Source organism: Camelus dromedarius, chromosome 3, assembly GCF_036321535.1.
Source record: "Camelus dromedarius isolate mCamDro1 chromosome 3, mCamDro1.pat, whole genome shotgun sequence".
Lineage (NCBI taxonomy): Eukaryota > Metazoa > Chordata > Mammalia > Artiodactyla > Camelidae > Camelus > Camelus dromedarius.
In genome coordinates, this window is record NC_087438.1 from 95,542,708 (window position 1) to 95,570,080 (window position 27,373).

The 27,373-nt window shown below is 46.9% G+C and overlaps 1 protein-coding gene across 1 annotated transcript in view; it reads right to left on the bottom strand.

The window, feature by feature from the left end:
* The window catches only part of SPOCK1 (SPARC (osteonectin), cwcv and kazal like domains proteoglycan 1), a 470,147-nt gene that overhangs the window by 125,936 nt on the left and 316,838 nt on the right, over positions 1-27,373 (bottom strand). The window contains exon 4 of the mRNA XM_031449094.2: positions 19,309-19,423. Coding sequence (XP_031304954.1) covers positions 19,309-19,423 — 115 coding nt within the window. The remainder of the gene's footprint in view (positions 1-19,308; positions 19,424-27,373) is intronic.

Genomic DNA, 27,373 nt, shown 5'->3' on the forward strand with positions numbered 1-27,373 from the left:
TTTCCACAGCCTCTACCCACCTTGTCCTGGCCTCTCCTACCACTGCCTTTCTAAATCACACGGACATGAGGTCTCCCATTACCCCTAACCAAACCCACTTTATTCTTTCCAGGTTTGTTCTGGACTACTGAAACAGGGAGGGGAGGTGACAGGACTCCATGCAGTGGATGAGCAGGTTGTTGGCACGGGGTTAACCTTAGAACATCTGATTCCTTCAGGAGGACACCACGCATTTATCATTCACACAGCAGTTTGTCTGACACTGATAATGAATCAGCAAATACATGCAGCAGTTCTGGCACCTGGCAGCCCCTCTCCTGGATCAGTCCCCAGCGTACATGCCCATAGCTGAAGCAATTCGTGTTTTGAGTTTCCAGAAAGGGGCTATAAAGTCCAAAGAGTGGGCAGCTTTGCTGGAGTGGACATAACCATGTGCAGTGATGTCCCAGAGGAAGTCAATCTGCAGGAGCTTAGCCAAAGGCAGACAAAGGAGAAATGAATACTGAGCCACTGGCTTTGAGGACAAGACAGAACCACCTATTAATCACTAGTTAATGACAGGTCATCCCTGTCTCTGGATCTGAACTTCACCATTAAATTAAGTGCATTAAGGGCAGGCAAAGAGTCAAGGCTGGCCACTGCTTACTAGTGGGTGCAACAATATATCCTTGTTGGGTGAGTGGGGGTGGGAGGGCTGACCACTGCAGCGGTTACTCGGCACTTAACCACAAACTCACAGGCTATCTATCAGAGCCAGAAAATACCTTAAAATGAATCTAGTCTAAGAACTTTATTTTATAAACGAAGAATCAGAGACATGGGGGAGTGAGTTGCCTAGTGTCACAAAGAAATATGGCAAAGTTATTTTATATCTATTTGTCAGACTGATGTTATCCTGGAAATGATTGCATTGCACTGAGACCATTTTAATTCCCTTTTTTGGCATCTATATTTTCACTATCAGGGCTCGGTTTTACAAATAAAGCCCCTCTGAATCCCTGTCCCTGGCTCTTCATCTGCGGAGGAGCAGGCTTAGCATACGCAAGGCCACGTGGTCATGGATCACGTCCAGGAGGAACCACGGTGACCTCTCCTGGGATGCCTTGGGGGCTAGAGGTACAAAGGCCAAACCACTCTGAATTTTCTCAATTCTAATGAAACAAGAATACCTGTTATACTAGGGCAAAACCAGGTGTTACTTACTCCACTAGGACCCAAGTGGAGATGGCATCCAACCTGTAGTCTCTGACCAGAGGCCAAATTATGCAAAGTTATGTACCAAGTACATGTGCACCTAAGGAGGCGTAACTTCCCTGGTTATTGTGTATATATTTCAATCCCCACAATTCAGTGCAAACCATAAAAAATAACCAACCCAGTCGAGGCAAGGGACTAAGCTTTCTGATTGTAAGATATTTCACTTCTTGAGTCAATGAAGAGTGAAATCCGATGAAGGTGTCTTGATGGGAAGGCTATTCCCAGCGTCACAGACATTCATCAACTGGGGCGACACAAGCAATTTAGTCTGGGAGGCAGGTCCTGCCAGTCTTTCCTTTGGCCACAAAGTCCGAATTCCACTGAAGCCTGGCTGCTGCTGGGGGCAGCCACACCTCCTACCCTACTCACAGTGCCACACAGAAAATCCCAGCCTACACACACAATGGAGAGAAGACAGACACTCGGCGGATCACCAGCATTTCTTATGCTCTTTTGCTCAACTGCTTATTCTCAGTCTATTTCTTTTTCTAAGTTTACCAAAATTCCCAGCTTGTCTGTTTTTGGAAGCAGAATAATGATTCTTAAATACAAATCTGGTGACGTGACTCCCCTGCTTAAAGCTTCCATCCTCTCCCCACCTCCTAGGGTATCGTCTGAACTCCCAGTTTTGGTGTTAAACTGACTGAGACTACCTTCATTGGGTCACTGCCTGCGCTGCTCCCCTCTCCAAACTGCCTACCACACACACACACATCACGCATGCACACACACACACAAACTCCATGTGCACGCACGCACACACACGCACACACTAATCACCAACACCAAATATTTTTGCTTCAGCCACCCTCTGCTATTTCCCAGAGCCCACCAAGGATCTTTGTGCCTCTGAACTATCATGAAGGTTTTTCCCAGATCGGAAACACCTTTATTCCCACCCACATTTCTCCCCTCCACCCTCCACTCCTCTCTGTCTCATGAGGCTTTCTTCAAGCCCCAGCTCAAAAATCCTCTCCCCCTGGAAGTCTTCTGCCCTTCCACAGGCAGTCAGGCTGCACTCCCAGCCCACCATGGTCCTCTGATTACTTCTGGTCAGGCTCCCTGACTAGCCTCCAAGCAAGCACCTTGATTTGGCCAGACAACATGTTAAGATGCTACTATTATTCAGATAGGACATGGGGTACATCCAAGCTAAAAGCCCTGGATCCCATCCTGGACACCTCCCTTCTCTGCCCTGACCACTTCTCCCCATCACTCAGTCCTACTGATTTGACCTCCAGCTCGTCCTATCAGCCACATACGTGTACCACGCAAACTCAAGTCCATGTGACTTCGTAAATGCGTTCTACTCACAGAGCAAATGTCTGCCCCTCGTCCAAGCTTCAGACTGGCTGCCTTTCATTAAGTTTCTCTTCCCCCTGGGAGCCCTAACCCACATAGAATGAACCATGACATTATTTGTTCCAACATTACGCCTTGTTCAGACCCAACTGTGACAGTTACCACAGAACAAAACAGGTCATTTTGCGTCTATCTTCTGCGATATAGTGTATGCCCCTCAAGCGGAGTAACTGGATCTTAATCATTTTTGGGCTTCTTGTGCTTGGAAACATGGTTGACCCTCACCACATGGGTTCGCTCAGTGAAATAAGTGAATTTATTAATTTGGACATTTAAAACTTTCTCCTTTTATTTCTGGAAACTATTAGCACTAACTAGAAGGAAAAATAAGCAACAAAAATTCAACAGACCCAGAAATCCTAATACAGACTAGAAAAAATTAATTAGCAAAAATTTCTAAAGACAGCATACAAGTGGGTAGGGGGGGACTCTCATGGTCATCTGAGGGCTGAAGGACCCCCCGTCCTCTCAAAGTCAGACAGCTTCCAAAGCTGCAGAAGGACCTCTGAGGCAGTTGTTCCACAGTCCCAACAGATATTAATTTTCAAGATTTGAGAATGAGAAATCAGAATTCTCAGGAATCCTCAAGAATTGCTGAAATAGTACATTTTTTTCCTGCATTCATCAAAATATTTTATTTATGTTTTTTAAACAAATAGGGAACATTATGTTTAGTAGTATTTATAAAGAAATGTAGCTTAAAGTGAAAATTCAAACACTAGGAATTGTCAGCAAGCATTATTGGGTAGTATTCAAATAATGGGACATTTGGATCTTCTAGAAAGTTAACAGCATGGCACTTAATTATACGTTGGTATTTGTTCTAAAACTACTTCTGGGAACACCATTCAGAGCATTTCTATAAGGTATACTATGCAAATGCACTTAGGAATAATCATTTTATTTGTAAAAGCAACTCACCATTGGCAGCAGAGTGGACTATGAACACACCCTTTGAAGATGGCCCCAGGCACAAGCGAGGCAGGCCAGATCATGACTGCTCCTTCCTTCCTAGTTCCTAGAAATGTCAACCTCAACCTTCAAGTCCACATGTCAGGGTTTCCTGCTCTTGCTTTCCACTGGACTCTGCTGCTCCTCACTCAGATATCCTCACCCTCACCAATCAAGCCCCAAGTTGACAGTGAGGGAGTCTTTGATGACATCAGTTGTGACCCAATATTTCACTCAACCACAGGCAGAGAAGGGCCAGAATCAGGGCCCAAGTCAAGCAGGGTCAGAACAAAGACTTCTGTCGTAATTTTTCCAGCCAGAAGTACATATGCAGGTGTAAATTTCCTGTTATCAATTGCACAGGATGACATTCAACAATGTGTGTCAAAAATATTTGAATGATGTGGTGGGTGGGGGCTGTTAAGTCTGTATAAGTGTATATAGAATTGTTGACTTTTTTTTCAGTTATTGAAGAAGGGCCCTTCATTTTATTCAATACCCTGTGCATTCTAACACGTCTGCGTAACTTTAGAGAGAACTCCTCCACCCCATGTATGAACAGCTGGTGAGAGAGAAAGGCAATTCCAGACCACAAATGACAGCAGCAGCACTCCAGTTGTTCTGTGAGACTGTCACATGCCTGTCGCAATCCTGCACACATCTCCCTGATTCCTCACCCACAGCGACCCCCTGGTGGTAGAGGCTGTCATTACCTCCGTTCTACAGAAGGAAAATAAAACGGAGGCTTACCTAACTAGCCCAGTCCCAGGACCTTCTCTGTCCTGTCTTTGTTCTCTCACCCAATCTCTAAGGTAGACCTGTCAGCTCAGAGGCACGGAGAACCTACCCAAGAATCATCCCTTTCAGCAGCCACACTGTGTGTTTGCTGGCCGCCAGCACTACATGCATTTTATTTTCATGTTAATATCAAATTGCCCATTCAAAAACAAGATTAAATTTACTTGCAAAATCAGAACTAATTGCTTCCCAAACAAGGCTGGAAGATACTCAGAGAGTTGATGTGGTGGCTATTATTTTGAACCAGAGACAAAATCATGAATGTTAATTGAAATGAGAAACATGTTAACCATTGAAATAATCTGTCATGTAAAATGAGGCTATCATTCCTTCGTTGTTAGGGTTATTTGAGCCATTATACTCAGTCATAAAATTACACAGAAGAGCATAATGGCCTGTGTCATTTACAAAAGCAGAGAGACAGGTTCCCACATGAGACATTCTCAGTCCTGGTACCCACGGGCTCAGAAGTCTCTCTCTTTTTCCAAACGAAGGTCTCAGACACCAGATCCTCCAAAGAGAGTCCATGTCTCCTAATAAACAGATGTCTATTAGAGAACTGCACAAAGAATGTGTCCAGAGAGTAACTGCTGTGCCCCTAGGAGTGCCCTGAGTGCTACTGGGCACTCCCTGGTACAAAGACGCACTGCTTACAGAACCTGGAAACTGAAAAGGGCAAATGTGCAACTATGACAGTGGCAGCTGAGCACTTCTTGAGGACATATCATTCTGCTGACACTACTACTATTACTACCAGCAACAATAACAAGCACATTCTTAGCTCTCACAACGCTCCAAGCACTGTTTTAAGCCCTTTACGTGAACTGTCACACCAACTCCTCCCCACAGCTCCAAGAGGGAGGAAAGGGACAGTGGGCCTCGGGAAGCTGTGCTGGGAGGGAGACGGGGAGACTTCATGAACAAAGCAGACCCACGGGGATGGGAAGGACTCAGGCTCACAAGGTGGGCCCTGCTCATAAGGGGGGAGCATCTACTGATTCCAGCTGGCAGGTCACTCACAGGAAAGCCAGTGACCTTGCATGGCTTCCCCTCATCGGACATGGCCCAGATAAGGAGGCTGGGGGCCTCGACATACCCCAGGTCAAGGCTCAAATGCATTAGAAGAGATAAACAGATGCCACATAAGCCAAGAGCCATCAATCCACAGGCATGCTTCCAAACCACCACCAAGCCAGGTTTCTAAAGCACCTGCAAATCCACAGGAAAACTGCATATTTTGAAAGTTTTTAAAGAAGAATAAGGGCCACCAAAAAGATGTGTGTCTGGAATGGATGCAATTCTACAAGCAGCAACATCTCTCTGGGTGATGTGAATGTCAGTCAACCTCTGGACTGCAGCCCATTTCAACTGGAGGCTCCATGACCTGCCTTTCACCTGAGCTGTGTAATGGCCAAGGCAGCTGGGGGAAGAAGAATCTAGGCTTCACAGATGACAGGATTCAATAGCCAGACAGAAGTTTCCAAAAACCCTGTCCGTGCACGTGTAAAAGAACTGAGAATGATTAAGGGGGCACACTGCAGAGGGAACACACCCTCAGCGAGAAAGGAAACTTTGATTTTGTTACTCTAAATGTCTATTATGCGACTCTCTTACAATTAGGTACTGCTGGTTTAATCTGTTCAAAATTTAACACATTTTCAGAATTTTTAAAGAAATGCATGTTGTCAAGTCTACCCTGTCTGCCAGTCTTCCATTGCTCCAGGAGTGTATGAAAAAGCTAACCTGATTGAAACAGAAGAAAGATCTCCCAGGTGCAAGAAGGAGGGCGGAAGAAAAAATAAAAAAAGTTCAGCTAGATATAAGCCCCCTGACCAGTCCTCAAAGGTTTCAGTGAAGATCAACGGGTCAGAGCTAGCAGAACTAAGTTTCTATATTATATTTTGAAGGTCTGTTTAAGCAAAGCTATCGAAACTAAAGGTATAAATATTCCAAAAGTGGTTAGGATCCTAGAGGCAGTCTTTTTCAGTAAACATGTATTACATACCTACTATGTGCCAGAAATTGGGCAAAGAATCAAAGATAATGCTAGTGTGTATTAAATGTACTTCCTATAACACCCATTACATGTAACAATTATTAGTAAGCACAATGATATTTAATGAACTCTGAATGACTGAGTTTATCTGGGGCTAGGTGTTACCTTAAGTGTTTTTATTTTTACTCACATCTTGAGACAGTGAAGATTCTCATAGACTACTAACTTACCCAAGAAAATTTCTACATGGCAGGACATTTGCTGTTAATTTCAGGACTCCCCATCAGCACCCCCAAGCCATTCCACATTTAAGAATGTCAGAAGCAATCTATGTGGCCAATGAGTAAAAGACAAGGTAAAAAGGAACTTGCCAGATTACAAACCCAGATCTTTGATGTTTCTCACATTTCTGAGCATTACTTCGATCAAGGTTTCCTTCTACTTGAAACCAAACAGATATGTCCAGGGACCCTAGTCAAACCTACTTCTGGCCTAAACTCACAATGCCCTCAGTACTTTCTGACCAGATCAGGAAGATTAGCAGGCTGATGTGATTATGCAAATTTCACTAACTGGTTGGAGAATGCCTGCAGTCACCTTCCATTAAGGGGACAACAGAGCATGGCCACTGGCACCAAGAGGCTCTGTAAGGCAGAGACAGTGGGGTTTTTAATTCAAAGTTCAGCTTGTTGAAGAGCACAGCCACTGGGACCTGCACATAAACTTGTGTGCATGGACACACACACACACACACACACTCACAGGGCCCAGCTACAATTTTGCTTTGTTAACGAAAAGTGCCAAGCCAGCAGTGTAATAGCAGCTATTAGGGAAATGTAAGAGAACCACTGAGCTTTCTTTATTCCCTTAGGATAACGGATAGCAGTGCACTGTTTTAAAAATCCCTTTCTCCTAAAAAGGGGCAGAAAAGAAACTGTTACTATTACCCACTGACCTTTGGCCTCCCCATTGGATTTCTTATTTGCTGATCTTCTTTGTTGGCCCAAGAAAAAGCGGTCCCATTTTGCCCTGAGACCTTAGAGGAAATCTTTAGCAATGGACATGGTAATTGGAAAAAAATCAAATGATAAGCTAGTAAAGCCCAGGGCCGAGAATTTCATCTGCCTCCCTCTCTGAGTGTTCATAACCCTGCCTCTTTGCAGGAGGGGCCAGAAGTACTGAGGGCTTTGCTAACACAGCTTCCTGCTAATTATCTGTAAGCTCAGGTGTGCACACAAGAGTGCGTGCAGGCATGTGCAAACCTACCACGGGCTCTGCTGCTACAATCTTAGAAAACACACGCTTGCGTGTGTTTAATTACTATGAGATGTGTGGATAAGAGAAAGTGTACCCACATTTGTTTTCTGGTCACAGGCAGCAAAATGACCCCAGTCTGGGAGGGCTGCATATGATCTACTTTAGGAAGAACAAGTCAGCAAAATGGAGAAGTGGGGAGATGGCACTGGGGACACTGCCTTTTACAGGACAGGCACAGAGACAGGCTGGAAGCTGACAGAGACACAGTATCCAAGGAGATCCAGCTGAACACCATCATCCGCAAACCACCCACGTGGGGCCACTCACCACAAGTGCGGCAGGATGCAGGTACAGCCACATCCACAGCATAACTCTCACCTGCTCTGAAAGCGTTCTTCATGGTCAAGGTCAGAAGAGAGAAGCCAGAGCCCCTGACAAGCTCCTTCGCGTCTCTGTGGCCCTCACTGGTAGGGAATTTTCTGGGTTGGGGTGGCCAAGAACTAAGCCGAGCTCCCTTGGTCTTATGTTTTCTCCAACACTTTTACCTTCTCCTGCCAGGCTCCCCTCATCCTTTCCCAAAGGCCAGCTCCAATGCCATCCCTCTCAGAAGATGTCTCAGATGGCCCCTCCCTTCTTCCAAGCACATCTGCCCCATGTTCCCAGCCCCGTGTTCCTGCCCTGCAGCTCTTTATCACTGGCCACTGTGGGTGACACTTATTCAGGTACCCAGTGGCTCCTACGTAGAGACAAGATGCTCAAGAATGTGCTGGCACAAGGAGCAGTAACCCTGTGTCCTAATGCTATTCCAGACTAAAGCCTGGACCAGAGGATAGACGTGACCAACAGAAAACCTTTTGACTCAATACAAGGAAGACATCTTACACAGCGAGTGAGAGCTGTCCAAAGACAGAAGGTCCATCTCAGAAGGCTGCGAAGAGAGGTTCCCCAGACTGCAAAAGTTCAAGCAGAGGTCACTTAGACGAAAGGGATTCTATAGAAGGCATACTCTGATCTGTGCGTATGTGAGAATGTGAGAAGCATTCTTCTATGATGGACAAAGAGGAGGTTGTTTCCATTTCTTGAATACTGTAGTCCAGTGTACTGAACATCCTTGTATATAAATCTTTATGTGTATCTCTACTTTCTTCCGTGAGATAGATTCTCCAGTGTGGAATCATGGGGTCAATGAGGCCAAAATATCCACCAGAAATGTTGTAACCAATTTACACTCCATCAACGGCGCCCTGCAGGGAGCATTACTCCATTATCCCAACCCTCCACTCTGCAGACATCTACCAAGTATTGCTCTGAGAGCTGCTCTGAAACAAAGTGTTTAGATTCTCCACCAAAGGTCCATAAGTAATCAACAGAGCCATTAAGAGCAGCAAGCCAACTTCACCCATTGCACAAAGTGAAAGAAAAAAAAAAGGCACAAGTAGAAAATGCTTAAGTTGGAGAGTGAGTAGATTCGCAGGAAATCCAGTGTCACCCCAGCATGTTCCAATCGGTCTGGCCCTGCCTCCCTCACTGGCATCATGCAGGCAGGCCCCCTCCATCACTGCCTTCCTGCTACTCAGGTCTCTCTCCTCTCACTGCCTTTAGGATACCAAGTCCCTCCCCCTTCCCTGACCCAAGGCCTCTGCGAAGGCTCTCGCACCCTCCAAGAACACTCCTCCCTACTCTGCACCTTTCACCCCCTTCAACCACCCTCAAGTGACCCTCTCACGGTACCTGCTCTTATCCTACTTAATGCACATCACAATTCATTTGATACTTCCTTTTCATCTGTCTTCTCCAACAGACTTTAATCTCCACGGCATCCATTCATCACAGAATTCCAAACACACAGCAGTGGCTGGCAGATGGAAGGCACCGGAAATACTTGTTAAATAAAGAAGTGATCAGACTGCAGCTTATCTGAATGAGTGACCTTTAAGCCGTCATCACCAGGGCACGGGAGCCACTTCCTGAGAACCAGTCCTACCAAAGCAACGGCAGTGGGGACTCAAGCCTGAAAGCCCTTCACTACCATCACCTTCACAGATGGCCTTCCTGGTACCTGCCAGACAAGGACACTAGTTCCAGGCCAGAGGGGAGCCTTGCCACTTCGCCCTCCACTTGGGAATTCCTTATAGCAGTGGAAGCTTGAGCCGGAGCCTCCTCCCTCCCACCAAGCACATGGGAAGCAGGGGCTCAGCACCGCCAGCTGTGGCAGGGCTGCAGACAAGACAGGAGGGAAGAGGCGCCTTTCACTCCTCAGTAAGACAGCCACATTCATGTCAGCGTGCACCCATGAAAACTGTCACTTAAGAGAGTGCCTTGGAAAGGTATCAAGGTCCCCAAACTAATTAACTTTCATCTCTCCTGTCCCTCTGTGCATAGAAGGCCTTGCCCTCTGCCCACCCCCTTCATCAGGAACATTAAAAACGGGACATTAGCTTGAGAACATCCTATTTAAAACAAAAGTACATCTAAAGATAGCCTTGGATGCCCGTCTAAATCATCCCGAGTCCATTTTCTGGCCCCAGAACCCTCATGGTCAGTGCCTCAGATGGGCCCTACTCTGGTGCCTGACATCCATAAAGAATGTCTTTCACGGTTCATTGGTTGAGTTAATCTTAGAACAAACATCTAAAGTGAAGACCTGTGAGGTGGGATCTTGATGAGTTTCGGCAGAGCAGCAAGCAGGCCACAGCAGACTGAGTAATAACAAAGGCAAAGGAAAGAGGTCTAAGAAAATTAAAACAGACGTAAGTGAATGCGGGAAAACCAATCTGATCACCCCTGCAATAGATGATGGTTGTGTTCTGAGGCCACACTGGCACTGCTCCCCTGGATCCTGGAAAGCACCCCAGAATGTGCAGGGGCCCCTGTGGACAGAGGGGCAGAGAGAGCTGGGTCAGCGCACAGGGATAGAGCCAGGCTGTGCGAGATGGGGGGGCAGGGTCGGAGCCACCAGGAAACACAATGGGCAGGCAGAGAACAATGCAGGATCCATGCATAGAGTGGCCAGAACACAAGCCCAGAGGAGGGGGGCTTCACTGTGGGTGGAGGACTAGGCGAGGGAGGGTGATGGAGGCAGGTCTGGGCTGGATCCAGAGGAATCAGAGAGACGCAAAGGCGGGAGACCACGACCCAGGGAGGCAGAGGCCATACTGTGGGAGGTGGCCAGGGCGGGGTGTTGGGGCTTCCATGATCTTGGGAACATCTCTGCCCGGTGTCACACCGACTGGCACAGCAGCCCGAGGACATCTGCACTGGCTGCTCAGAGGCCCAGGTCACCCGTGGTCCATGCATGAGGGGCTCCTCATGTGCCCCCGGCTGTGCTGGTGGAGTCAATGCCAGAAAGGAAGGGTCCACCTGCTTGGACAGACACGGGAGACTGGAGTCCCAGGAAGACCATGCATGGGACACAAGTCCCCTGGAGCAATTCAAGGACCCATTTGTGGGGACAGTGTGGGGGACGCTATAGCTCAGTGGCAGAGCCTGCTCAGCATGCGTAAGGTCCTGGGTTCAATCCCCATTAGTAAATAAATAAACCTTATTGTCTCCCCAAGAAAAATAAAAAAATTAAATTAAAAAAAAAAAAAGGACCCATTTGTGCACAGACGATGCCACAACTCCAGCTACCCTGGTCCCAGACACACTTCTCTTGACAGATTCTCCAGGTTGAGCCTGGCCTGCATCAGGCCTACGCGAAGGTAACACAATAACAAAGGGTGGCACACCCACCTCAGCCTCCACTTTTTCGCCCACTTAAATCTGATGCATGAAATATACCACTCTGTACATTCCTTCTTATGCAAGGACACCTGGGAACACAGCAACTGCAGCCCCGTGATCTGGGGCAGAACCACAGAGCAGGGTGGTGCACTGAACGCTGTGTAAGAGATGGGGAGGAAATGAGGGAGTGGTGTTCCATCAGTCCCTGGCCCTGTCCACAGCCATTCCCAGCTCCAAGAACTCTGGGCTGACTAGCTCTCCAGCAGCTTTGCACCTGGGCACACGCATATTCTGAGAAGTCCACCACAAAATATTCTCCATCTCCTCTACACAGAACCTGGCTCAAAAGAAGGAAAAAAAAAAAAAAAAGACAAGGATCCAGTGCTTTGGCGTCCAATGGAAATTGAATGGCTCCCTCTGGAAGGAGGCCCTTCTCCAGCAGTGCAGCCCAGGAGGTGGAGATGGCAGCCTGGAGGAGGGTGCCAGACAGGACTAGAGCGGGGCAGAGGGTCTGTTCCTTGAGAGCCTCACCCAGAAACTGCCCAGTCAGGCAGAGGCCCTGAGACGTACTAGGAGGCTCACCTGGTAACCCTGCCACACTCCCCTGCCCCCATATCTTCAGATGTAACACTGTTTTGGCACAGGCAGCATGGTTTAAAAAAAAAAAAAGAGGAAAACTGGGCAGGGCAAGATATGGGTCTGGGACATTTTACTGGCAGTCATGATTTTGATTTTCTTAATTGAAGTATGATTGATTTACAATGTTGTGTTAATTTCTGGTGTACAGCATAGTGATTCAGTTATACATACATATATATGCATAATGTATTTTTAATGCATTTATAAAACTTGCCTAGTGAATTTGCCTTCCAATGTAAGATGTGCCTCTCACTCCTGTCGCCCACCAGCAGCCCCCAACCCTGCCCCACTCCAAGGGACTAAAAATTCCACCCAATTATTCACATCTCCATTATGAACTGTATTTTACTCTCTGCTGCTCTTGTCCCCAAGCTCATCTAATCAATATCTTCAGCTTCAGAGAGGAAAACGAAAGAAGAGAGATGGTAACTGTGTTGCTTGAGTTAAGAAATCTTGCTCAGTGAGGACGTGGGTAACACCCGGGTCCTTACAGAGAGAAGGAGATAGTACTTCAGTTGTTGGGGTTTTGTTTTTTTTGTTTGTTTGTTTTTTCAATGGCTGTGGTTTAAAGTAATTAAGTATCTATTTTTCAGTGACATGTGGTTGGAATGATTGCTTTTGGAAAAACCACAAAGGGAAAAAATGAACCCAGCATTATCGCTTTGGGCACAGAAAGGAGGACATGGGTTTAATACTTGAGACCCCACCAATGGCTCTGAAAGGGGCAGGAGGCGGGAGAGAAGGGCCCAGGCCTGTGTGCGGCAGTGAATGCAGGATCAGGAACAGGCGGGCTGGTAGGCCTGTGGGCTGCAGCACCATGGGCAAAAGTCAACTAACTAGTGAGAGCTCACACCCACGACTCCACAGCCGAGGAGGCTGCATGGCATCCCTCCTTCCTTGTTCCAAAACTGCCCCTGTGCCACCGAGGAAGTCACTGATAGAAACTCGACAGCCCCATCTATAAATGAGGACGGTAAGAGACCTGCAGGCTGTTGCGAGACATCAGTGAGGTCCTCTCTGCCAAGAGAGCCCAACATGGGAGGCGATCAGTGAGTGGCTGCTCTGGACCCTACAACCCTCCCTACGTCTTCCTTAGGGCCTAGTGGTAGGTATTCCCAAAACAACAGACCCCAGCAGCAGCAGTTTCTCTGTTTAGAAAGGTGACTGATTCAAAAGGGGGCCTCAACTCAAAACCCAGCGGCACCAATTCCACAAATAGCCTAGAAATAGCACTGCGCCCTCCTGAGCAGCCTACCGAGAGGACACGGGACCTGAAGATCCCTCGAGGTGGGAACAGAATGCAAGGCCATTCATAGGCTCCTCGGAGAAAGGGTATGAGCCACATCAACTTAAAGTCATAGCAAGGGCTGTGGGTGTGATCACACGTTGTTGGTAACTGGGAACAAGGCACCAGAGAGCCATCCAGGCACCTAGGAACTACCCACCTTCCTCGTGGCTGTGTGTCTCCCAATCTGAGACAAACGTGTGTGTATAATCAACCCATTCAAAGCCCCTGTAGTGGGAGGCAGTCCTTTGTTGTAAAACAAAACTGAGATGAAATAACCGTCATCCTTTCAAATATCCTGTGAGAGTTTGGTATGTGAGGCACATTCTGTGATGTACTTCTCTCTGACCTCAGACACTTTGATTCTTTTTTTCAAGTTCACATAAAAGACAGAGAGCTCTCAGATTGGTCTACTGCACTGCCAGCCTTGACTGGATCTGAATTCTTTGCTGGGTGCGGAGGAGGATTCGTTGTTATTCCAGATAATTATTAGGAAGTAGAGATAAAGGGCTATTACCTTAGAGAGGCCTAGACCATCGGGAGGACCAGCCATCAACTCCTGGTTTAAAAACAGGTTAGTTCCCACTGCTCCCAGGAGGCTTCCAAGGATACACTCAGACACCGCAAGTCCCACCCTGACAGCTTTTCCTCCCATTCACAACGCATGTGCAGAATCTGAGAATGCGGCTTGTCTGGGAGACTTAAAACAAATGCTTCAATTTTCCATTCACCAAACGAAAATCAATGGCAACAGAGAGGTGAAATCAATGTTCAGCGTTCTGTAGGGAGAAGCCCTCCCCCTCTCTCGCCCACCCAGAACCATAAATCAGAGCGGGCCACCCCACTGGCAGTGAATTCCTGACAGCCGGTCCCTCCGCAAGTTGTATGACTTTCTGTCCACTTTTTTTTCATGAATCATACCCTAAGGGGGTATTTTCTTTAAGAAGGCCTAAGAGAATATTTTTTAAACTTAAGTCAGGAAGAGTAACACATTGCTGTATTAAAAACTCTTCTTCCTCAAACAAACCCATCTGCCAGTAGCATCTTTGGCACCTAAGGCCAATGCTTGACTTAACTGTTTCCCAAGGTCCATTTTGCATTATCAAGCATTACATCAAGCACCCCGCCAACCTGCTCCCCGAGACAAACAATGATCTGCTTTTGGTCACCAAAACTTACATCCACCACAATTTCATGTAAATGAAAATCATACACTTTTTTTTGTTTTTGTCTTCATTTAGCATAATTATTATGAGATCTGTCCATGCTATTGCATGTATCAATAGCTTTTCTTTTTTAATTGCTATTAATCCACTGCAAAGAATATATACCACAACTTGTTTACCTGTTCACCCATTGATTTCCAGCTTTTAGCTATTTATTTTTTGGGGGAAGGGAGGGTAATTGGATTTTTAAAAATTTATCTATTTATTTATTTTAATGGAAGTACTGGGATTGAACCCAGGACCTTGTGCATGCTAAGCATGCACTTTATCACTGAGCTGCACCCTCCCCTCGACTTTTAACTATTGTAAGCAAAGTTGCTATGAACATTTATGACTGAGTCTTTACACGGACATATGTTTCCACTGCATATTCTAGAAACAAATCTTTTGTTGGACATATGTTTTGCAAATATTTTCTCCCATTGTGGCTTTTTATTAGTCTAACAGCGTCTTTTGAAGATCAAAGTTTTCACTTCTGATGAAATCCAATTTGTAGATTTCTCTCTCTCTCTTTTTTGTTTTTTTGGCGTTTATAGTTCATGTTTTGTGTGTCCTATTTAAGAAATCTTTGTCAAACCCAAGGTTACTACTCTTCTTTTCTTCCAAAACTTTTATAATCTTAGCTCTTGTATTGAGGTCTATGATCTGTTTCAAGTTAATTTTTTAAATCATACATTATACAATCATTAAGATTTATATCTACAAAGAGCTTCAGTATCATAAAATACTCATTTATAAATATTAAAAGAAGAGAGCTCAATACAAATTTTTATACACTGGAAAGGTACCACTTGATAATCAAATTTTGACAAAAACAAACCAATGGACAAAACCTACAACTAGAAGAATGGAAGAAAAGGTGCTGGAATATTTGAATTACTATTTTTAGATTATGTGACCATTGCCTATTTCCTGTTCCTTTTTACTTGTCTATACTTTTAGTGTTTTCTGTAATAAGCATCAACTACTGTTATATCAAAAATTAATTAGAATATTAAGAAAAAGTCATTTAAGAGAAGGCTCCCTGAGTCTGGGCTGCCTTCACACTGCTCTTTAGTGTGTAAAAGGCCCCGTTGGAGAACCTAAAAGATGAACATCCTACCAAGAATTTACCCTCTCCCAACCCCAATCAATATCGCTCAACAGCAAGAAGAGATGAAACACAGAATTTCCAAAGAGAATCCTCCAAAGGGAATGTGAGTTTAGCTGAAGCCTCTCAAGGAAACCAAATACAAATCCCAATACCATCCCAATAAAGGAGAAGTGTCCCAGCAGAGGGAGGGCTGGTTGCCCCACCTATCCCCCGCTGAAATTGCCTGTTCACCTACCAGACACTGTGAGTCGCAGGTGTGCGTGTCCAACAGCGTCTCCACTCACTCAATCTCCGAGGGCAAAGAAAGCTTATGAAATTCTCTCACGGAGGCACTGTCCTTCTGCCTCAATCTGCTTGCAAAGAAACAGCCCAAGTCTGCAGCCTCGTCATCTGCCCGAGGCCGGCCCGGCCACCGCCCGAGGCCGGCCCGGCCACCTCTCCCTGTGAGTGCCTGCCTGGCGGGCAGGATTTACCTCTTGAGAGGCTGCAGAGGCCAGACTGGCTGACGGGATTGCCTACAGATGTCTCACAGACAGAAAGATTACTTTCCTGACTGATGAGTAAATGGGGTTGTCAACATGATCTCCCTGGTCAGAGGGGACCCCTGAAGTATAATGTGGGAGGACAGATGTTTCATCTGGGAAGGTGTCCAAGACCCTAAGAGGAGGTCTGCACTTGGCTGATAGGGCTGAGTAATTCTGCCTTGGGGTGGGGAGGCCGGACCCACAACCACAGCCAACACCGTTGCGGAGCCTCCCCAGGTGTAGGTCTCCTCCCAAATCCTGATGAGGCAGTGGGCACCCGCCTCAGTCAAAGTCTCCTCTTAGGGCTGCTTTTCCAGGAACAATCGGTATCCATCATCAAAAATGCAATCTTCTTGCAAGTCCTACCTTGCTGAGAATCACAGAGGGCGGCACAAATGGCATTGGGACCCTCCTACAACACCTCAAGGTTTCCTAGGGCAGGAACTCCAGAGGCCAGAACAGTCAGACCGGGATGAGGGCAGGGCCGCTGCATGAGCTACTTCTTTCTCAGGGGCATGCGAATGGGAGGTTTGGTGGCTGACCTTCCAGAAGGAATCAGACAGTAACAGTAACTATCATCACAATTGTTTTAGTAACTGTCAGGTTAGCTGTCATTATGTTACTACGTACCTCACACACCTCCATCTTACTGACCTCTCATCAAAAATGGACATAAAATACCCTACGCAAGAATGAGTAAAACTTAACTGCCCATAAACCCTCTCCACAAGAATTACTAGAGGATGTATCCCAGCAAATGAGACAGAGAAGGGGGTAAGTGCTTTCATTAAAACCACTTTACAGAGGAGAAGGCACAGATTCAGGACAGTAAAGAAACTTGCCAAGGGCACACAGCTAGGAAGGAGCCAAACTGGGAACGGAGCCTTGAAGGGTCTCAGTCCGAAACCTATGCTCTTGGCCACTGTAATTTTGTGGCCACCAGGAGATGTGGGAGATGAGAATTACACTTTCAACACACAAAAAAAGTGGCGGTGTTTCCAACACAGAAACACGGGGTACCCCGGAAGAACCCCATTTACACCTGAATAGGCCTGAATACCAAAAAGGATGCTGCCTCGGTCTCAAGACAGACTTGAGCTTAAAACTAAAAATCTCTTGTCTGGCACTTACAGAAAGGGCTGTATTCTAGAAGGAAACAGGCAATGGACTGTTCACGTTACACACACACTCGTGCACACACACAGACACAAAGCCAGATGGCTGAACAACCTACAGCACTCTACCAAAGGGTATTTGGGTATTTGCAGCAAAAGAGGCTGCATCTTGCCTCCTTCAGAGATGGAAGAAATCATGGGTGGCAGAATCATCTAGGATAGTTTGCTCAGGGCATGTATGCCTTAAAAGGATGTTTGAATAATAATAACAACAACAAAAATCTGTTTTTTAAATCTCACTCTGCATTGAATGTGATTTCCTTCAGGGTAGGAATAGGGTCCCTTGTTTACCTCTGTAGCCTCAGTCCTAACACAAGCCTGGCACATAGTAGGTACTCAAGACCTTTCTGTTAAATGACAACAAATGACAAAACAGATTGAATCGTGAGGCCAACACATGGTACGGACGAAAAACACAAGCTTGGGAGCTAGGCAGTCCTGGGTTTGAGTCACGGCTGCCACTTACTAGCTATACAAAAGCAAGCTACTCATGCCTCTCTCTGCCTCAGCCCTCTCATTTTTAGAGCGACGACAAAAATAAATACCAACTTGACACAATGGTTGGAGGAATTCAAGGCTGCTGGTTCTGAGCACAATGCCTGCCGCACACTGAAGGCTCAGGGATGAGATCTATCTTTACTTCCAGGGAGGACACTCCGCTCTGGGGGAAGAGCTAATGTGTTGTAATACCTCAAATCTGATTTGAGCTTGGCTATTTTAGGTGATCACAGAGCCTAGGTCTGTTGCTGTAGGTGCCAGGTTTGCAGGGGCAGGGGCGACGGGGGTTCTGTTCCGCGCTGTCCCACCACCCAAGGAGCGCTGGTCCTCAGCTGGGCCACGCTGTCAGAGGATGGGTGCTCCCCATGCAAGTTCGGAGGGAACCACACAGGGGCCGAGGGAAATTAACGCATGTCCCAAGAGAAGTAGCCAAAGTGGCAAGCGTTACTTAGACTTAAAGAACTAAGAGACGGTAGAGGACGCCTTCTGCATGGTCCCAGGGTCAAACTGAAACCAAGGAGCAAAAGTTACAGGGAGGCAGAATTCAGTGGGAATCGAGTTCCAGTAGGCTACTTTCTTCGCCTGTGGTTACGGTGAAGTGCAGGTGAATGGCAGAGAAAGTTGCCGAATCCAAGTGTGTGTAATCAAGGGTAGTGACCCAAGGGTGTGTGACTCCAGTGCCCATCGCTGCACCTCTCCACTGTACAGGCGGTACACTGGCACCGAAATCACCCTTCTCCCACCCGTACCCCATCCAATCCCATTCTTTCAAAAAGCCTATTTGTGTGTGCGCACGTGTGTGTTTTCTTGCTTCAAGTATCTGCAGGACTGAAGGCAGGAACGGCCTGAGTGCAAAGGCTCTTTCTGTCACTTGTGTGAAAGCCTAAGCCCACGGGGTGCTGGGAGTGGGTGGGGCAAGAGACAGAAGCTTTAACAGCTGTGAAGAGGAGAGACCTCCTCCTGGCCTGGAGAAGGCTGTGCCCTGAGGAAACAGCAGTGCATGTCCTCGGGAGGAATGGTGGCCTCGTGGTCTCGAGGAGGCAGGACCCAGGGCTCCAGCCTGGCGGAGATGCACACATCCCATACAGCATGGAAGCAGACAACCCTCCTCCTTCCTCCCCAGCCTCAACAGACCTCAAAGGATCATCAGGGTGAGGATGTCAGTAGCAACCAGGAGACTAAATGTACAGCTTCTGTCTCCTTAGCTAGACGCTTCCCGGATCCTGGGGTCATCCAAGGAGGAGGAAAGCCCCACCACAATGGCCAGGAAGGGACTTTCTGTGCATTTTCTTGAATGAAGGCTCAGAGTTAAATGAAGTTGATTCAAAGGAAATCAAGATGTTAACATTCTTTGCAAATATGTCTTTGAGACCTGAGATTCATACCATGGCAAGAGTTCAGGTACCACGTACCACGCAAGACACAGATACAGACACCTGCTCCCCCTCACCCCCAAGTCCCCCAGTCAGAGATCAGGAACCCCAGCTCTGCCGGCAGCAGAGCGCCTCCTAGCCCTCGGCTTACCTGGGGAGCAGGTGCTTGCGGCTGACACACAGGGCGGTCTGGTAGTCCTGGGTCACACAAACCTTATGAGGGCTGCATTTCACCTTCAGGCAGGGGTCCTTGGATGGGTCCAGGGCTGAGTGAAAAGAACACAAAGAGGGGCGTTAGGACCTCCTGGGAAATTTAATTTCCAATTCTACTCAAATAAACGAGTGGGAAATAAACAGACCATGTGTTTGCACTCTAAGCCGTTTTCTTAGGCTGGAGGTGATTGGGATGAAAACGCAAACCAGGGGGAATTCTACGTCTATGGCACGTGTTTTTCTTCAGCATCAGGACAGTGATTCTTTCGTGCTTTGGGGAGTTTCAGCATCTTCTTCTTGGCAGGAATTACTTTTAAAAATCCTTTAGCATCTTGAGTGTTCTAAGGACCAAAAGTGATATTTCCTTCTTTGGTTATTTGTCTGCTATTGCTTTTTATGACTTTGTGCCCAATTTTGCTTATTTCCTATGGTGCAGTAAGTCCCAGAGGATGGAGTATTGAGATCTTCAGTTCAATCAAAATAGACTATATGCATAAGTAAGTCTCTTTTAAGTTTTGTGAAGAACTTCAGGATGCACAAGCCAGTCCAGTCCAGTGCCACACAAACTTACAATATAATCAGGCAGGAAAAAAGAAAGCTGACATATAAATATTTATTGTGCAAGGGAGAATTAGATAAGGGCCATGCCGGGCATAGAAAATGATAACAGAGCTTGAGAGCAAAAGAGAGATCAATTTCTGGGGCAGGGATTAATGAAGCATTAATATGTGAATTGGATCTTGAGGGATGGGTAGGATTTTAAAAAGCAAAGAGAGGAAAGGCAATCTAGGCCAGGATGGGCACCACACTCCAAGGTAGGGAGGCATGTCTGGGCAATCCTCAAATATTCAATCTGACTAGACTGTGTGCTTTGTTGGGGGGAATAATGGGGCGGCGTGTGTGTTGATTCAGCCAAGTCACTGCAGAAAAGGTCTCCAAAGACAGCAGTTCGTATATTACATTTCCTAGAACAGGCAGAGCAGTGAGCCCCTGGCTAATCAGCACTTGCAGGCTGAGGTGCATGTGCTCATCAGGGCAGAGAAGAGCCTACAGGGAATTCTCTGCAAAACAAAAGCAATTGTGCCATCTCCCAGCTCTGGGGCCTAAAGCCCATCGGGCGATAAATCTTTTGTAACTGCTCTCCACAGCCTGGGGAGGGAATGTTTCCCAGTCCTCCCCACACAAACATTTGGTTAAACAGACTGGCATCCCAAGCAGGGACAGCACCACTGCTGTCATAAATGTTGTGGTCCCCTCAACCTCTGGGCTCCCCAGTGATCACGAGCTCCCTGCACTTGGAGGAAGTCACGCTTCCTATCAGCCCACCCAAACCCAGAATCTCAATGCCCTTCTCTTCAGATGGCTGCTGGTTAATTCCTCCAGGGACCTGCATACACGCTATCCAAAGGCATTTTTCTGTTGCTTGCACTGTGCAGGGCACAGCTTCAGCCTCTGCAAACAGAAACCTGGGTGTATTCTCAGGCCAGTCAGGTGAGCAGCAAGACCCAGGTCCTGGTCCCAGGGAGTCACCCAGCAGAGCTGACTCCCCAGGGGATGGGATGGACCTAGCAGCCCAGAGCTTAGCAGCAGGAAACATGCAGCAGGATAAAGAGAGGCTGACTAGAGCCCCAGAGACAGGGCACTCACTCTGAGCTCTTAAGCTGAGGGTTTCACCTCTACGAGCTGAGAGGCAGGGGGCCTGTGTCTGCCCTCAGAGTCCTCTGAGGCTGGGCCTTCCAGAAACTTCCAGCAGGAACTTCTGGTCCCAGGTGGAGGTCTGGTTTCCTGGAAACATCCTCAGGAGAGGCCAGGAGGCCGGTGCGTCTTAGGCCAGTGGCCTCCCTGTGCACCGCCCACCACCCCAACCCCAGGGCGGCAGCCCAGCCAGCTGTGACTTGCTCTCCTAGACTCACACAGCATCAAGCTAGCAATGAACAACTACCAGGTGACCACTGATGACGACCATGCTGGCCTTCACGGCCCCTTTTCAGACATCCAGGCACCAAAGGATGAAGTAAGACACGGACGGATCCCAAGAAACTCGGGGACCAGCCCCAAAGCTTCAGCTGCAGGTGCCCACCGAGACACTGCCCTGACAGGTGTCAGGTGTCCTGGAACCCTTGGGATTTTCCCCGGAGGGGATTTCAGAGATGGGGAATGCCAGGCTGGCCTAGGGTAATGGGTGTCCAGATCCGCAGAACTAGAGGACAAGCTTAAGGGCTGAATTTCAGCTGGTCTTTGCTTCTGCAGCCAACTTCAAAGATCTGCAGGGTCCACGCTGGGATCCAGATGGCCTCGTGGGCAGCACGATCTCAAGGAAAGTAAGCCAGCTGAGCCTGGTGGGAACAGCAGACTCCAGGCCCAGGGTTCAAGGTGAAGGCTGGCCGCACTGCTTCCTAACCTCTATACAGCCCTTCCCTCGTCTGTGAAAGGGAGTAGTAACCATACCTGGTATCGCTTTCGGTTGTCATGAGGGTAAGTGAGTGAATCTTTTAAGGGCTTAGAACAGACGTGGTTCGGGTTAAGCACCTCGTGGCTGATGGTTAATTTTTGCGTGTCTGTATTTTGTTCCCAAAGTGCATAATAAGCCTTGATCATAACAAGAACGATAGCTAACACTTACCCAGCGCTTTTGAAACATGCAGGCAGTGAACTGTAATTGGATTACCATCCTTAATTCTCACAAACACCCCAGAGCTGGCTGTGGTTCGTGTGCCCATTGCACAAAGAAGCTGAGAGGTGCAGACGGTGTTGGACACCTGGTCGGCTGACTCCAAACCCCAACTCCTCACCACGATACGCCAGCGGCCTGAAAATCACCTAGAGTCTCCTTTTAAAAGTTGATGTGGGGCTCCACCTGACACCAAGTAGAGAGCCCAGATGCACCACGTTCCCGAGAGGATGCTGGGGCAGAATGAAACTTGAGGAGAAAAGTAAGTGGCAGCCAGGGGGTCCTGAGCTGGGCCACACAGGACTGCCCCAAGTTGATGCCACACATGGCCCTAGCGCTCCCCAGACGGTGGGGTGCTGACCCTGGGCAACTGTGTCCTCTGCCTACCCGCTGTGAATGCAGTGGACCCCAAAGGAGTCATCTGACCAGTAGCTGTCAATTTTCTTTCTGCATCCTTGCCATCTGACACCCTACCATTAGGCTAAACGGCCCCCTCCAATTCCTGAAGCTACCATTCCTAAAGAAAGAGAGAGAAAGAAAGAGCAAGAAATAAATCCACTTTAACCAGAAATAGTCATAAATAAAAATCATCAGTTATTTAACTCCATACACAAACTTACTTAACAATTTGCATACAGAAATCAAGTCTGCTAAAAATTAATTACCAGGGTCTGAAGACTTCAAACATGCATGGGAATTATTTAAGAGTAAATGAACTTCACAGAACAACAAAACAGTAACAAATCAAGCTGTCAGGGTTTGTTTAATCACCAGGACGCATGTTGCTTTTGAAAAACAGCAATATTGGGATTGAAAGGGGATGAGGATGGTAAAGGAGTGTGTCATTTACATGTAAATGCTGCCTCTCAAATTCGCTTTTCCCTCCCATACTGGACAGGGCTGGGTGGCTCCACTTTCTCAAGGGACTGATAGGAGATCAGAATGATAAGTGGAATTTGAAAGGCGCTTTAATAAGCCGCAGGGAAATTGTGCAGGTGAGGAGGGAGGGAGAGAGGGCTGAGGGTGAGTGATAACCCGGACCAGGGGTAGAAGCTTCCTTGTCAAGGTCCTAATGAATTCTGGAGACTGTGCTCCAAGTTTCCCTCTTTCCAAGCATGTGCTTGGTGATAGGACGCAGCCATCCCCACAAGATACCAAAGCCCCACCTCCCGCCCACCTCTTCTACCATAATACCTGCAGGACTCATGTGGATTGAAACAGGAGATTGTGCCTAGCACGGAGCAGACAGGCATGGAAGGTTAATGCCATCTTTCCTGCTCCCACACACAAACCAATCAAGTGTCAACTGGCAAAGACACATGTCCAATTAATTTTTTCAATAACTTCTACAAAAATTTTTTTCAAAGAAAAAAACAAGAATGAATTAATTTAAACAGAAATTTGTCAAGCTGGAAAACACTGAATTTAAAAGCCAGTTAATTACAGGCTTTGTGTAAGTTTTTTTTAATTAATTTTATTTTTTAAGCTCACTGCTTGGTCTCAATTAAGGTAGGGATATTTTAATTATTGTAATTGTTTCTGAACTTTTTTTTCCAGTACAAGTTAATTTTTAATTAGCTATATTGATTTTAAAATTCTGAATCAAGCCTTTCTGCTGCCCGTAGGCACATCCTATAACCTCACTGGCAAAGGGTCATAACGCCTAGAACAGCAGAGCAGGGTACCACCTCAGAGATGCTGAGATGAGAAGATGTTCCATTTTGTGTGCTGATCAAAGGGCCCCTAAGAGTCACCTAAGAGATACATCTTGGGTTTATTCCATTCATAGACATAGAGCATCTGCTCTGTACAGGCTCATTTTATTTTAGGCTGGAGGCTGGGAGTTCTGGAGTGAACAAGATGTCAGCCCAGCCCTCCAGAAGCTCACAGCTCAATAGAGGAGATAGGAAATAAGAGGGTAAGTTCTATCTGTTACAGGAGTCAAGGAAGGTACCTCTTCCAGCCTTTCAGTGGGTCAGGGGAGACCTCCTGGACAGACTGCTATCTATGGAAAAATAAGTTTAACCAGGTAATAGGATGAGGAAGAACTTTTCGGGTAAAAAGAAGCTCCCTTTCCAGATGTAAGAGAAATCACAGCAAGTCTGGGGAACAGCAGTGTTCCATCAGGCTGGCGGCGGGCTCGGGCTGCGGTGGTGCAAGAAAGGACCGGAGAACGTGGCAGCGTCATCCTGGGAGGCCTTGAAACCACAGTGAGGACTCCAGGGCCCATGGCCACCAAGTTTGACAGTGACAACAAACATGGCATGCCCTTCCATGCTGAAGTTGCTAGAGAAGGGGTAGAAGAGAGAACCCTTTACACACATTTTACATGGAAAGTGGACCTTGGATCAGAATAGACACACCGCACACTCTCACCCTCCAAATGAGAGGGGCTGTCAGGGTGGAAGTACCACTGGTCAGCTCTTAGTGCCCCTTTCCTCCTGTGAGGCACCTCCGTGATCCCTTTCCCTGGGGACGTTAAGCTGCAAAGGATTCTGGGAGGCAACAAGTCTACATGGGTTAACCAAGACTCAAAGACTTAGTCTAAAAGAGTCATGTGAACTTGTGATCCACTCCTGTGACTCATGGAAACTTCCTCTGACAAGAGGCCACTCAGTTTGCAAAGAGTTGACAAATTAATGACACTTTGTTGTCTCCCTGTCCCTTTTAAGATTGCTCTCTGCCCGAACCATGCTCATCGGAGGTTCATCTGAAGACCAAAGGCACTCCCAGTGATTCATTAGGAGTGACTTAATGGATGACTGACAAAGAAATTACTCCAAACTGCTAAAACCTCATCAAGCTAAGATCCCAAGCATTTATTACAGCTTGTCTGTCCCCATGGTAACCCATGCATGCATCGTGCGTCCCCCCTCTCCAGAGGGGCTTGTTTACTAGCTGACAACAGAGCCTCACAGAATACAAAACAGGAGATTCCACCCATCGGATTTTGCTGGAACTAGGGAAGAATGGCAGTTTGGAAATCCTCCGTCACTGTTCTCAGCTTTCAAATCAAAGTGTTGGCCATGTTCTCTGAGGCCAAACAAAGGGGCGTAATAACCATGTGTCTAAACAGGACAGACAGTTGAGTGATACTGAAGGCTGATCGTGTGAGCCCAAGGACTGGGGGATGAGGGTGGGTGGGGACATAGGATAGACAAGGACAAAGGGGAAGAGGATAAGAAGATGCATCTGACCAAAAATATCCTCCTGGAAAGAGACCTTTACCTTCCCCTTCAAACCAAGGGTCTGAGGACTCATTTCTTTCTGTGTTAAAACTAAAAGTACCCTCTCTCTTGTATTAGTGTGTATGTATGTGTGCGTTTGCAGGGGGTGGTATCAACTATGAACAGCCTCTCTGGAGGGCAGTTTTTCAACCATGCCCCTAAATGATAACAACCATGAAACTTAGCTGGATAGGTGTATGGGAAGTGATTATATCATTCCCTCAGCTTTTTGGTATGTATGAACATTTTAATAATCAATGGAAAAATGGAAAAAAGAAGCATCCTATGACCCAGCTGGTGAATGTGTTAGGCAAAAATGTATATCCTAATGGTGCACAGTAAGGGGAAATTGTAACCAACCTGAATGTTCATCTGCCATAACAAAATACCATTGATTGGGTGGCTTGGATAACAGAAATGTATTTTCTCACAGTTCTGGAGGCTGAAAGTTTGAGGTCAGAATGCCAGTATAGTCAATTTCTGGTGAGGGCTCTCTTCCTCACTTGCAGACGACCACTTTCTCACTGTGTCCTCACATTGGTTTCTCTAGGTGCACTCAGAGAACGAGCAAACTCTTCGATGTCTCTTCTTACAACTACTGTATTGGGGCCCCATCCTTATGACCTCATTCAACCTTAAATACTTCCTTAAAGGCTCCATCTCCAAACACAGCTACAGTGAGGATCAAGGCTTCAACACAAACATTCAGTCCATTATACCACCTATAGGGAAATGGTTATTTACAAGACATTCGTTTATGAAATACTCTCCAGGCATTATAAAGGAAAAGTAGGTTTATAAGTATTAACAATAGATTCATGTTTATGGTACATTAAGTGAAAAAGGAAGGTAAACATGAGAAAATGGATTTGAAATCGCCAAGTAACTTCCCAATACTACACAGCTAATAAACGTCATAGCGAGTGCTCAAAATCAGGTCTGTCAACTTGCAAAGGAGATGACCTTGCCCTTTCCTGTCCTGCTTCCTTTGAAAAGAAGCACTAGACCCAGCCTCCACCCTCTCACACACCAGGGTCCTCAGTTTCTCCTAAATGTCCTCTATCTTCTGGGGCCAACCCTGCAATACACTGTGAAGGAATTCAGACTCCCTATACCTGCGGGCGACCACCACAGCTGCCTGTCACTGAGTAGTCTAGAAACATCACCCACAAAAGGCAGAGTCTCCTTCTGCCTCTTGGAGAATCTCAGCAGCAGGGAGACAATGTCAAGTCACGACCATCACCAGGGACAAGAGCAAGTGTCCAGCCCTGTGAGACTATGGAACTTTTGCCTCTGAGATTGAAGAGTAAAGGACACCCTGTGCCTGGCTGGAACTAATGGCAGTAGCTGGAAAGAGCTTTAACCCTCTGCTCATGTGCAAAAGAAGACATCAGGAGAGGCCACGACTAAGTCCAACGTGGCTAATTTGTATGTCCTGATCTATAGAAAAGAACACGTTAAGAGGGGTTGACTAGAGCAGCTGTGGAAATATGCTCCATAAAATCACAGACCCCAAGATATTATTAGCCTGGCCAGCCAATGCCCTCTTCTCAAAGTTCTCACCCCACACCCTCCCCGGTTCTCCAGCTGCTCTGGGATGGTAACAACAAGGACCCTCACTCCGCGTTTTCACCAAGAAACTGATTTCTCTTTAAAAGTAGGATAGAGGGAGAGGAGGGAAAACAAGAGGTGAGGAGAAGAATTAGGTGGGAAAAAGGGCAGAAAGAAGCATGTTATTAGATAACGCATCATCCCATCGGGGGCTGACAACAGATATTGACATCCACCAACACGTAGAATAATGTGATATTATCCCAGTTCACCACTGAGGTAACTGGTATAGAAATCAGTTTATTATTAATTTACTAATGAGGAAATGGGCACAGAGACATTAAGTAACCTGTCTGAGTCACACAGCTGTTAAGTCTGGATTTCAACCTAGGTGAGTCTCACACCAAAGATGATGCTCCGAGTCACTACACCACTCACGAGAACAGCTTATGATGGGGCTACAACTGACGAGTACAGCACCAAGCAACAGCGTACGAACCCCTCTCTCCACCTCCCATAGGACCCATCCACTGGATCCCCAAGAGAACTTCCGA